The 13,199-nt window shown below is 41.7% G+C and overlaps 1 protein-coding gene across 1 annotated transcript; it reads right to left on the minus strand.

Annotated features, from left to right (window-relative positions):
• Positions 1-1,289: 1,289 nt before the first annotated feature.
• On the minus strand, positions 1,290-12,875 carry LOC126199348 (NADH dehydrogenase [ubiquinone] 1 alpha subcomplex subunit 13). The gene is made up of 3 exons (XM_049936209.1): positions 12,676-12,875; positions 12,264-12,414; positions 1,290-1,592 (listed from the first exon to the last, which is right to left on the minus strand). The coding sequence occupies exons 1-3, from the start codon at positions 12,764-12,766 to the stop codon at positions 1,385-1,387; spliced, it is 450 nt and encodes a 149-aa protein (XP_049792166.1). The 5' UTR covers positions 12,767-12,875; the 3' UTR covers positions 1,290-1,384.
• Between the last annotated feature and the right edge of the window lie 324 nt (positions 12,876-13,199).

A 13,199-nucleotide genomic window follows, 5' to 3' on the forward strand; every position in this document is an offset into this window, starting at 1 on the left:
TGTCAATTATGACAGTGCAAACATTTATCCAGAAGCATCATGCATGATTTACACTTACAAAACTTATTTTTACAGAATCACGAGTTGCAACTGTTTGAGAAGCATAAGACAATGCACAGTCCAACTACATGTTACTTAATCACCACTTGAAGGTCCTTGAGAAATGGAAAAACTGACAAAAAAGTGAAAACTTTATTATAGGGATTTGAAGCTTTCGTATGAGACAATTAATTGCATCAAAAGGAAAATTCACTCAAGAAAACTTCCTCCTCATAAGTGAGTAGCTCTCATTCTGGACTCTGCGTGACCTACACTTGTTTTTTAACCTTCCCCAATCTGCTCCTCTCTCCTCCCAGAGAAAGGACTATTAATTCTGAAACTTGGGATAGTGTATGTTCTTTTGTGTGTGTCTATTGGCAAAACTGAAATTTCACCTCCTGCAGCAAGTATTGGCCATTATTTTATAGCATTCAGATAAGATGCAGATCAATTCAGAAATCATAAAAGACTGAAAAATACCCCAGAGATAAATGTGAGAACACCTACATAAGAATTTTTCAAATAGTGATAACTGATGCACTAGGATTTAACAATAAAACTCATATACAGTGCCTTTTAGGTGTCTGATAACCTCCTAAACTTGCACTTTAAAACATCATGTACAGATAAAATTGTAAATACTCATTACATAATGCCATGTACACTTAACTCCTTTACAATCAGCTTAATCAAAAATCAATGGCTTGTTGTGCAGTAGGCATCATAGTAAGAGTACAATTTCCCAGATGACAAGGCATTGATAACCTAAGCTGCTGACTGTACATGGCAGAATGTGTGAACACAACTTTTTTTTTGATTTATATTACTGTCTCGCTTGTGGGTCTAACTATCACCATCTTTTGTTATCAAATACCCAACAGTTAGATAAAATCAACGTGTTAATGTAACTGAAACACTTGGTCTTTCTCTTTTCTACTGTCAAAAGTAAAAACTCATATTTTGAAAGAATAATTCACACACCAGCAAGAAAAGTGATAAGTCAAAAAATCGTATTATTAGCTTAGGTCACTGAAAAATATTTGTGAAGTGCATAATGCGCATGAAAAATATAACACAATGTACTGCCAACAGTACTTACTTGAAATTTAAAGGAGGCTTATACTATTTCAATACAGGTTTTACATAATTATTTCTTTGAGTTTCCTGAAGAGTTGCATTTTTGGGATAAGTCACTGTTCTTGCCACAGTTCAATACGTCATGAACCAAACTATCATTTGCTAGTTAAGTATTCCAATAAAAGAAGTTACACATTTATTATATATTTACACTGCCACAACATGTACATGTACAAGTACTAATTTAAAATGTATCTTCTTAATACATTTATGACCAATTCTTCAGATTGTAACGTCGAACTGCATCTCCATATGAGGAATGAGCATAATATTCTTGGTACATTGGGTCCACTAAAGTGTCTTTTGGAAGAGTTTTATATACCGGCTCTCCATAGTATGTACCAACTTCCCAGCCTTCTACTTTAGACATGAGACTAGCTTCTTCATCTCTGTTACGTTGGAGTTGTTTCAAGTATCTGAAATGTAAAAGCTAAATTGAAATTGTTGAGGAGTCTTAGAAAACAGCAAAACACCATTTACTACTAACTAAATAAGCACAATTTCTTAATGCATAAATGTTAGTTCTGTCTTCCTCACATGTTTTTCACTGTTGCACAGAGTTTATTTCAAGTGCACAAATTTTAAAAGCTGTTGGGATCAAATAAATAGCAGCTATGAAAGAAAAGCAGTAGGCTGCAGAGGATGGAATTTTCTTACACGGATCTGCAGCCAGGAAAGCTCACTCCAGTACTCACCCAACCAGAAATTATGTTGTGCCACTGTCCTGACTAATACCCCCTATATTTAACTTCAAGCCGCTCTTTTATCTTTCCTAATTCCTAACCCTACCAGCATTATTGATGTACATAGTATTCATACTCAAACCTATAGACAATCAGATTTTTTTTCCTGATCACAACTTGCTTCTAAGTAGTCAGACATTAGTCTGGCCTCTCCACAGATACCCTTCTGATACAACTGCACCTATGGCTCAGAAATCTACAACTGATACAGAGAAACCCCCCCTCACAGCAAGTTTGTGTGTGTGTGTGTGTGTGTGTGTTAATTATTTGCAAATCTTACATAATGAGACTACAAAATCACTCTTTCTAGTACAATGCAAGTTCAACAGAACTCTCTGTAAGAAACTGAATATATTTCATTTTATTTCAGTTGAGAATTGGCCTATTAGAAGTGAACTAAAGCTTGCTTTTCTTGCAAGGTGTTACATTATTCAATTTATGGCTTGAAAATGGAGCAGTTAAGATTCTATCTGTGGGCATACCCAGTGGGGGAGGGAAGAGAAGCTCCCTCTCCCCTGAAAAAAAGTCAAACTGAAGTCGCATCCTGCTACACCCCGAATACAAACTTATCAATTCAACACCTGTTAGAAGAGAGGTAGGACATGTAGTGAATGCTGATTAGTAGCATGTGTACCCAGAACCAGTTGTTCTGAAATTTCTGAACTATTTCACCCCCCTCCAAGTTCAGATCCTCGGCGCACTCTTGATTTTATCAATATAAAAGGCATCTGGTACAGTTAACAAGTCCATCTGTATCAAGATACATGGCATCAATCTTGGTCTCACCATCAGTAACATTAGCGTCTCACAAATAAAGGATATTCACCACAGTCTGTGTTTATGGGATGTGCATTCACTCTTAAACTCATGTTGTTCCCTTCCCTAATAAAAGCCATCATACATACACTCAACATATATTCCATAATTCTGCAACTTCCATTGTCTTTAAGATTTTGTTATGTATGGCTAACTGATATGTTTGACGTTGATAGTGATATCAGTCTGCACTACACACTCTGACACATCACATGAGAGAGGACAAGGAAGGTAATAGTGCTATCAGAAGTAAGGTGGCTTGCAGAGTATAGATGTAGATTACACCCATAAGAAAGGATGAAATGTGGCAGGCAAGTACAAATATTTGATGGTTTGAACATCACTCAGTTTCACTTTAGCACTGACAGTGCTGCTAAATAGATACATAATAGGACTAAATTCAGTAAGTTAATATTCTACATCACACAGAGTGGCAAAACGAAACTGCAACATCCTGGCGAGAGATGATGTTCATTAAAATAAAGCAAGGTGCTAGAGAAGAAGAATAGAGTACATTTTCTTCAGTGCAAGTGAACACACCTCTCAATCACATTTGCAAATTGTACAGTAGTAACTTCAGACTGGAAAATTGGTGCATATCCACCTCAACATCACGTCAGAAACAAACCTGCTGGTTGGAAACAGTAACACGCATGTGATACTGCTGCAATAGTCACTCCCAAAACACTATAAATCTTGCTGCCACATCGCAACAAACCAGTTGCTGTCAACCTTTTATAAATAAATAGACTTCCACATTAATAGTATACTAACCCTACTTTACAATGGATTTTTTTTTAAAACAGTGATTCAGATTTGTGTGTTCATGGCTCACAATGACTTTTGTTATCCAAACCATTTTTGCAACATAGTTCAGTCACAAACAAAGTCCTACACCTCACTGCAGCTGGTTGGTTAGCAGATGGTTAGGGCACTAAACAGCAAAGTCAGCAGTCCCTCAGTCCAGGGGTATGTCATCTGGAGTTAGTGATGTCCACCAGGAACATGAAGGAGCAATAAAATCAAGGCAGTCAAGATACTACTGATGCCTGGACTGAGAAATAATTAAAGGAGAAATATATGGATTGGGCCAGTACTTACATGATAGCAGACGAGGAGTGTCCCAGAGCTCATCTGTGGCAAGAGAAACCCCACCCGCATCTCAGCCCCAAGGGTGAAGACAACAATAGAGTAAAGAATACCTCCTAGTTGGGAGATTCACAACAGCAAAAGTGAGAAAGCTGAAATGTAATGGACATCAGTTGGACCATCAATTTAAAAAGTGACAGAAATACGTAACACAGCAGGAAGGTATCCCAACAACTCCGCATGTGACGGGAGCCATCCCATCCACAGCTCTCTGATCCCCGAGTCTTTCACCATGCAGCACTGATCTCCTTGATAGTCCAGAGTTTATTAGAGGGGCAGTAGCCCACCATATGCTGTTCTGTATCTGAGTGAGTATCCCAGGACTAATCTGCGGCAAGAGAAACCCCAAATCTGCACCCGGGATTCTCAAAGTGAATTTGGGATGAGAAATCACTTCTCTAGACAAATGGTCTGCTTGTTGATTCCCTGAGGTACCCAAGTGACATAGGACACACACAAAAACAACCAAACACGCAGTCCACCTAAGATCCGTGAGACAAATTTATGAAAAGGATAGTTGCTTCTAACGATACAGTGGACATGCCAAGTCACAGATATGCAAAACAAAAAGACTGTCACACATGAGTGTGGCTTCAGCTGCCTCTGTGTGTGTGTGTGTGTGTGTGTGTGTGTGTGTGTTTTTTCAACAAAGGCCCTGTTGGCCAGAAGCTCATTTTGTGACAGTCGTTTTGTTGCACCTATCTGCAACTCGAAATCTCCACACTATGGTGAAACGCAACTATCCTTTACATAATATGGTTACATTCAATCCTGGATTTTCCACTGTTTGATAACATCAGAGAGAAAGTGATGAATGGCAGATATCACAGGGCAGCAAGTGTAACAGTGATTAAAGCCTGGAAATTGCTCACTGAGTCCCTGCAAATTAAAATGCAATCAAGGGAAGTTTGTTTAATTAAATGTAGATCTATGTTAATGGCTACAAGCTCCGCTGTGAAAACACTACATGCTCCCGGCAATGAATGTTGTTCCCGACTGGCAGGAGATGTAAGAGCATGCTCCTCCCATTCAGGTTTTAGAGCCTTTAGTGTAAATGATGGCAGCACTCTTATACTCTCTGAGAACTGAAAGGAAAAAATACTGACAGGTCTTGGGAGCAACTGAAACTTTAGGACCTTGGAATAGACCAGTCTTAACGCACAGCCTGGGTACCAATCAAAGTGATGTGTGCAGGAAAGCATTCTCAGAAGATTATGCAGACATCCTGACAGAGTTGTGAGAAGCATATGCATTCCAAGTGGTAAGGAGACGAACACATAGTTGAGTTTAATCTGTCATTGGGTTTCTGCGTGGCTTTAGGATTGGAAAGTAATGCAAATTAAATCAGGGCCTGGAGCCTTACAGTGAGATGAGGCAAGAGCCTGAAGCAGTTCCCAGTCAGTGAAAGGTTCATTATATAATTCAGCTTGGCAACTAGGTAAGAACAGGCTATCAATGCTGCCACAAAGTGGGCTGCAAGGTGTTCAGCAAGAACTGACTTAACGGTATGGAGACCACACTGAAGTATGAAACCCGGAACAGTTGTTGATCTTCGGCAGCCAGGAAGAGTACAGAACTTCTCTCACACCTGGGAGGAAGATGCATACGTTCTCAAGGACTCCCAGCCTTGCTTCTTGTCACATTTAATTAGATAGCAAGCCTTAGCAAGGAGTCGCTTAAAAGTGAGGAGGGTGGGCTGTGAAGAATGCTGCTTGAGACATTACAGGACCCTACAATGACCCATATATCCATTGCAATGTCTTTGTTCCATCGTGGGACTGACCGGCGGTGAAGTGTGCCTGTACAAAATGGAACAATTCCAGCAGTGTGGCTGATTACATTGGTCACATCTCCCACAACCTCGTCATTGCACTCTAACAGAAGGGGATGAAGGTGACACAAAAGGTACACATCTACCAGTTGCCTGCTCGAGGAGCCTACTGTGGTTACTTGTCCATTAGGTGGTGGCAAGAAAGTGAGAAGATCACCACAAAGTGGTCACTGTCACTAAGATCATTGTGGAGCGACAAAAGTAGCGAAGCCATGAGACTGGGAGAAGAGATCATATGGTCAATAGCTGAAAAGGTGCCATGAGAAGCATGGAAGTGGGTAGATGTACCTTCATTAAGAAGGTACAGATTGAAACTGGAAAGAATCTGGTCAATAAGAAGGTTCCTAGCATATGAAGTGGAACTTCCTGACTGAGGGTGGAGTGCACTGAAATCACCAAGTAAAAGAAAAGGGGTTTGGGTGGGGTTCGGAAGAGCCATTGGATTGAAGTGGTCATCTCAAGGGAAGTAAGTGCCCTGCCTGGATGTAAAGAAAATGTTATAAAGGGTGGTGTACTTTGCACTTTTATCTCTATTGCTTCCAACATGGTACAGAGAGGAATCCACTCGCAGACTTCAGTGCAAACCAACATGAAGACCCCCCCCCCCCTCCTTGCTCTCCCAGGGCCAGTACAAAAAACATAGGGAGTGCACTCTAATGAGGATAGGCGGAGGTCCTGGCAGAGAGTTATGAGATGCATTCCAAATGGTAATCCTACGTGAAGGCAGGTCTTATGGAGTTGATGCCCCTCATGTACAAAAAGAGTAGGGTATGTTTGATTATCACAAAACTGTCAAATAGCAAAGCATAGTTGAGCGAGAGTTCATACCATGAGAACTGAAGATGTAACATTATCGCTTCAGCAAGGAGACTGTCAATGGGACTAGTCTGGTAGACGACAGCTGCCACTCGAACTCTACAATGATAGACTGGGTCTACCAATTTCAGAGCTGAAGGCAACACCAAACCATAGACTTGGCAAGTGGGACTGGACCAGAACCCGGTAGGTATGAAGGAGAATAGCGCGATCTGCAACCTGAGCTGTGGACACAGAAGCACAGAGTGTTAAGCCTTCACATGGAATTAGTCTTTAGTTGACTAATATGGAGCAGCAAGTCACATTCTTGTCAAACAGGAGTCAAAAAACGTCGGGACTGTGCAACAATATTGCAGAACTGTGTACCCAAGTACGAGTTCTAGGTCAGGATGGATTGTGGTACAGCAACAGAAATGTACGACTCGTGTCTTTGAGGAAGATATTTGGAAGTCATGGGAAATGGTGAAAGAGAAGGCCTTTCGGATGGCACCTTGGAGCTGATGTTCACCCAAGGCTACACATTAGGAGCTATACCACCTACATCCATTCACATACTTTGCAAGCCACCATACAGTGCACCTCCGAGTGCACCTCCGAGTGTACCTTGTAACACTACTAGTTGTTTCCTTCATTGTTCTACCTGCAAATACAGCGAGCGAAAAGCAACTGTGTGTTTGCCTCTGTACAACTCCTAATTTATTTTGTCTTTGTGATCCTTATTCAAAATGTACGTTGGCAGCAGCAGAATAGTTCTGCAGTCAGCTTTAAATGCTGGTTCTCTACACTTTCTCAACATACAGCACGAGGGGGAGAGGGGGGGGGGGCGACAGAGGTCATTGATGACGATGAGAAAGAGTGTAAAAACCAACACAAAGCTCTGAAGAAGCTATTCTCTTAAGACCCATGGGGATCTCAATGATGTACCAACTCTAACTCATAATAATCAGTGGTACAAAAAGTGACGAACAAAAGACAGTAGGGAACCTTAAAAGCCCCAGTCATAGAGAGTACGTAAAATGCGATGGTGCCTAGCTATGTCACATGCTTTATGTGTGCACAAAAAAACCACTGCAATGACATGTTGGTGCTGAAGGACTGGGACAATGATATATCTTGCTACTGTGGAGGATAAGCATCTTCTAGCCAAAAACAATTGAAGACCCTGTACAGATGCAGTCTGTGAGTAAATGGTGAATTACTAATTATGAACTGAAATTGAACCTAGGGGCATACTGCGTGATGAGTCAAGAGCCTGAATCAGTTTGCATCAGGGAAAAGTTCATTACATAATCCGGCATAATGAGGGTAAAGGATAAAGAGAGGTTTTTTACTTGTATTTTGTGTGTTCAAAAGGTAGCCTGCTGAGAATAGGATGCTGTCACTGTCACAAAGTGCGTCGCAAGGAGGAGATTGAACATCCCAGCATTCCTTCTTCCTGTGTTTAATTAGATAATGAGCCTTAGCACAAAGTGCTTAAAAGTGATAAGGGTGGCCCGTGAAGATATTGCGGGGTCCTTTGACGATTCTAAATGGCTGTTGAATATATTTGGCCCACCAAGGCTACAGCCAATAGTGTCGTGTAGAAAGGAAAACAATAGTTTCAGTTGCACAGTTGATCACATTAGAGATGTCTCCCACAACCTCACCGCTGCAGTTTGACAGACAGAAGATGAAGTTGACAGGAGAGATATACAACTGCCAGTCAGCTCACTGAAGTGCCCATTGTCGTTACTGGTCTGTTGGGCAATGATGATGAAGTGACAAAGTCAACCGGAAAGTGCTCACTATCACAAAGATTATCATGTAGCGGCCAATGTAGCTAAGTCACATGACTTGAGAACTATATGGTAAATGGCTGAAAAGGTGACACGGAGGACACTGAAGTGGGTAGAAGTACCATCATTGAGGAGACAAAGATCGCAATCTGAAAGAAGCTGGTCAATCAGAAGGTCCTTAACATATAAAATTGCAATTCCCCACAGTGGGTGGTGCACACCGTCATCCTCATAAAGGAGACAGGAGATGGAGGGGGGGTTGATTGGGGGGGGGTAGGGGGGGTGGGGGGGGGAGGGAGATGCTCGATCATCCCAAGGTACTGCTGCACACTTGCACTGTTGTTGTTGTTTCAAATGTGGTAGAGACAAGAATTCACTCACTGTCGACGTGTGTGAACCGGCATAAAGACCCCTCCAGGTTCTCTCTCTGAATGAATAAGTTTCTGACAGTATGCACAGTAACCTTCAAGAGTTGGAGGAAGTTCGTCAATGAAATGTGTTTCTTGGAGACCAACAGATTGCAGACCAGAAGCAAATTAGTTGTAGTTTTGCAGGTGACACTTATATCCACTGCAGTTCTGGAGGGTGACAGTAATAGCCATTGTAGTATCACATTAATGGTGTTCTGATTATGTGTGATGGGGCCAGGAGGACAGGTCATGCACCAACACCACTCGTCAATGGTGTGGTGGAACAACATTAACAAACATCGATTCAGAGCATTCTGATGTGGGGCGATATGGCACCTCTAGGGCCACCAGAGCATTATTTCTTCTTCTTCTTCTTCTTCTCTTTCACTACATTTGGCAGTCGAGCATTTGGTGAAGCCTTATCCACAAGTGCATAGGAACTGCAGAGGAGCAGGCAGCCTGGGATCCAAAGTCTGTGGCTCCCTCTGCCACAGGCTATTTCTGGGTCACTGGCCTGGAGACTTCTGGGGAGATGGTTCCTGAAAGGGAGCCTTGTCACTGTCCAGGTGCAGGGAGTCGAGGTTCCCACAGATCCACAGGTCATGCTGCAGGAACTGAATGAGGGGAGCCACCAGTTCCTGGATTTTACATTCTTAAATTAGGGTACCACACTTCAAGGATCATGGAAGGAGGTAATTTCCACAAGGCAGTACACATGGTGAGTTTCTGCAAAGTGGCCAACCACAGCCTTCAGAAAATGGGCCATATATATACACCTTGCAGACATATGTCCAAAGCATTTCTTTTTAAAGCACCAAATCGAAGGTAGAAAATGGCTCTGAGCACTATGGGACTTAACATCTGAGGTCATCAGTCCCCTAGAACTTAGAACTACTTAAACCTGACTAACCTAAGGACATCGCACACATCCATGCCCGAGGCAGGATTCGAACCTGCTACCGTAGCAGTCGCGCAGTTCCGGACTGAAGCACCTAGAACCGCTTGGCCACAGTGGCCGGCTCAAGGGTAGAAATACAGCTTCACATCACAGCAGCAAACCTTGATTTTGACCTCTTCTGGAAGTAAATTCCCCTCAAAAATGAGGGTGAATACCTCAAGTGTCAATCTAGCTGTCTGGCAGGCTTCGGCGTATGAACTGGATCCCACATTTCTTCAAGTATTTGCATAGTTCCTTATCTGCCTGCAGTGTTAGGTCCTGCTGAAAAATGATATCTTGTACTATGTTTAGACTCTTACCGAGTGTTACAGGAGAGTAATGCTGAGTACTGGATAGGGTACACTGTTTCAACTGAGATGGAAACACTTTCTAATTTTCTAAGGAAAGAGATTTCTCCAAATATGTTGTCAATATTCTCCACCAAGAACACTGACTTCATAGAGAAAGGACTCTCCACTGGTCTGACTGCAAACCAGGAACTGGGGGGAGTGTTTCCGTAAACCACTTTGTTTTGCTTTTCTCCCATGACATGGCCAAGGGAAAGAAGTTCCTACATTCATAAAGATCTGCACTGAAGAACTCTGTTCTGTCTGATGAGGGGCATTGTGACCACTGGCTGATAACTTTTCACAGTGCCACATATCCGCAGTGATGCCGCCTACTCCAGATGTGGGCTCTCCCAATGGGACCACCCAGCCAGAGCAATGGCGAGTCCTGGTGCCCCCAAATGGACATACATATACTTCTTTGTGTGTGTACAGAGGTAACAGCTTGGTCATCAGTTGTGTGCCCCCTGTGTAGTCAGTGGGCTATCATTGTACAGGTACCAGATGACTCCTACATGGACTGGCTACCACACTGGGTACCAGGTGACCTACCCCACACTTCTGTGAAAATTTTTTGAAAAGGTGGAAGTCAAAGCCATATGTGGGGACTGACCATAAGATAAGGAAAATACATGGTGTAAAATAATGAAAGAGGGAAGAACCATAATTGACATCCTACAAGAACTCTAAGACAGACAGTAAGGGATCTGTCCTAGAAAAAGTCTGAGAAAAGATATGGTCAGAGAGTAGCACAGGAAGTGCCAAGTACTGCAATGTCTTGGTAACCCATGCTCGCCAAGCACATATTCACAAAAGATGTAGAAGGCTCCCGGTGGTACAGGCAGATGGGGGATTCATTATGCTATGGGGGATATTCACCTGGGCTTCAAGGCCTGCAGCAGTCAAGTAGTCACTGAAGGTACCATCATAGCTATGGACAATGTGAACATTTCTATGAACCACCTGCATCCCTTCATGTTTGATGTCTTCCTCACGGAAACACCACCTTCCAGAATGAAAACTGTCCATGTCAGAAAGTCACCATCAAGCTACAGCATTTAGAGGAATATGACAACTGACAATGTCTTGGCCAGCAAATTCAACTAACCTGGGATGCCATCGGGGGCCTGAACTGTGTCCTTTAACAACCAGCCCATAACGTATGGGATTTACACGACCTAAATATGGACATACAATCTCTGCTGTATTGCATTGCAAAGGTGAACCAATTTGCTACTAACCACATGGGCATGATATTCTGGCTCATCTGTGCATATAACTGCGTCTACTGCAAAAGTTTGAGTTTACCATTAATACTGCCCACAAGGTCATTAATATACAACATAAACAGAAAGGATCTCAACACACTTCAAGGAGGCATGCCCAAAGTTTTCGTCACTAACTATACCTATTAGGATGCATAATCATTTAATTGCGTTTATCCGTAACGCACTACAAAATTTTTCCCTGCCAGATGTTTTCTTCTAAATGTGTGTACATAAAAGGTCACAAATGTACTAGTTCTACTATGAAAATGTTCAAATGTGGAAAAATAATTGAGCTTGGCTCCAGTTATACTATAACAACACAATGAGTGAGACACTGTACATAACAGTGCAAACTAAGGTAATAAGGTCGGGCTTTTGGTGAGGTGCTATCTGTGTGAAGTACGGGTTGAAGTGTGGCACTGTAAAGGGGTGCTCAACTGTGGGGTCATCAGTGCCCTACAAAGTCGCAAGTATTGTGCAACCCAATTTTTGTACACAGTCCAGTCTAGTCACTGTCACAAATGATAATGACTAATTGATGAGGACAACACAAATACTCAGTCCCCAGGCAGAATGGCACTGTAATGAGTATCTGACTGTTGAATCCACTAATGTGGTCTTCACTCATTGTCAGCATATAGTCGATTAACTGCTAGTTATCACCAAATTAGTAGTGTTGAAATGAAGATGACAGAGTTAACTACTGAAAAGCATATGTTCTTGCAAACACCTTACATATTTTCTGGTCGTCATATACTGGGTATCATTGTGCTAATAGGAAACTATGATAGCTTTGCCAATGGGTCTCAAAAACGCATCACTGAGACGTCAAAAAAATTCCATTAAACAATAGACATTCACATACAAAAAATTACACTCTCACACTCACGCTCTCTCCTGACATATGAGTAAACAAAACCATAGTATGCTAAGTGTGCTTACCACAATAATACAACATAAAACTATATACTTATCGTTTACGATACAATACTAACTCTCTGTCCCTCTCGGCAAGCAACATTGGAAAAACGGCAAGTCGTCCACTTCTCATCTCGATCTCCTCACGACGAATAAGACGATAGTTCAAGTAGTATGCATACAATCCAGCAGCGGTTATTCCAAAGTATCCTAGTATCATAGTCGAACCTGGAAGTGTTTACGACATAAGTGACTGACTAATTATGCGAACCCACTGGCACACGATGAGCAGAGTTATGGACAATGTCTCCCAATGCATATTATATAAACAGGAATGTCATAGCCAAGGAAACAACATGTCACATGCCTACATGCTGATTTTATGGTACACTTAAGTAATTTCACAATACAAAATAAATGGCTTGGTCTCTTTATTACTACAATGTTTTTTTCCCCTTTTTTTACAAATAAATGCACTATAATAGTTACCGCTAAAATATGTCTTGGCAGGTATCCTTGCGAACTTTATTGACTGATAGCCTCCTGGGGGAGGCATATCTTGTACTTTTGCAGTTGACATTTTGATTCACAATAAATACTGTTTTTTTTTCTATGCAATAGCGGTTACCTACACCACAAAACCTATCACCTCCACCTCCACCAGCAGACGGCTCAACAAACTTGAAGATAGAACATTTCCAACGATAACATTTTTTTGTATCTGCGTTGCCCCTTCACACAAATGCGGTCGATTGAATCTATCTCCACATACAAAAACAAATTAGATTGTAATCCAACTTAATGGTTCATAGAGATGCAGTGTATTGCTAGAAGACAATGTTTTACGTTGGGAACAAGTCAGGGAATACATCAAACGTCTCAAACAACTATGCAGTAAATATTTGCACAAATTGTGCGAGCAACGATACGAAGGATCTGATACATACATTCCACGTGTAAAAGATACTGTACTTGCTACATGTCTGATTAATATTTTCCGTACAATAATTTTA

This window comes from Schistocerca nitens, chromosome 8 (genome assembly GCF_023898315.1).
Source record: "Schistocerca nitens isolate TAMUIC-IGC-003100 chromosome 8, iqSchNite1.1, whole genome shotgun sequence".
Lineage (NCBI taxonomy): Eukaryota > Metazoa > Arthropoda > Insecta > Orthoptera > Acrididae > Schistocerca > Schistocerca nitens.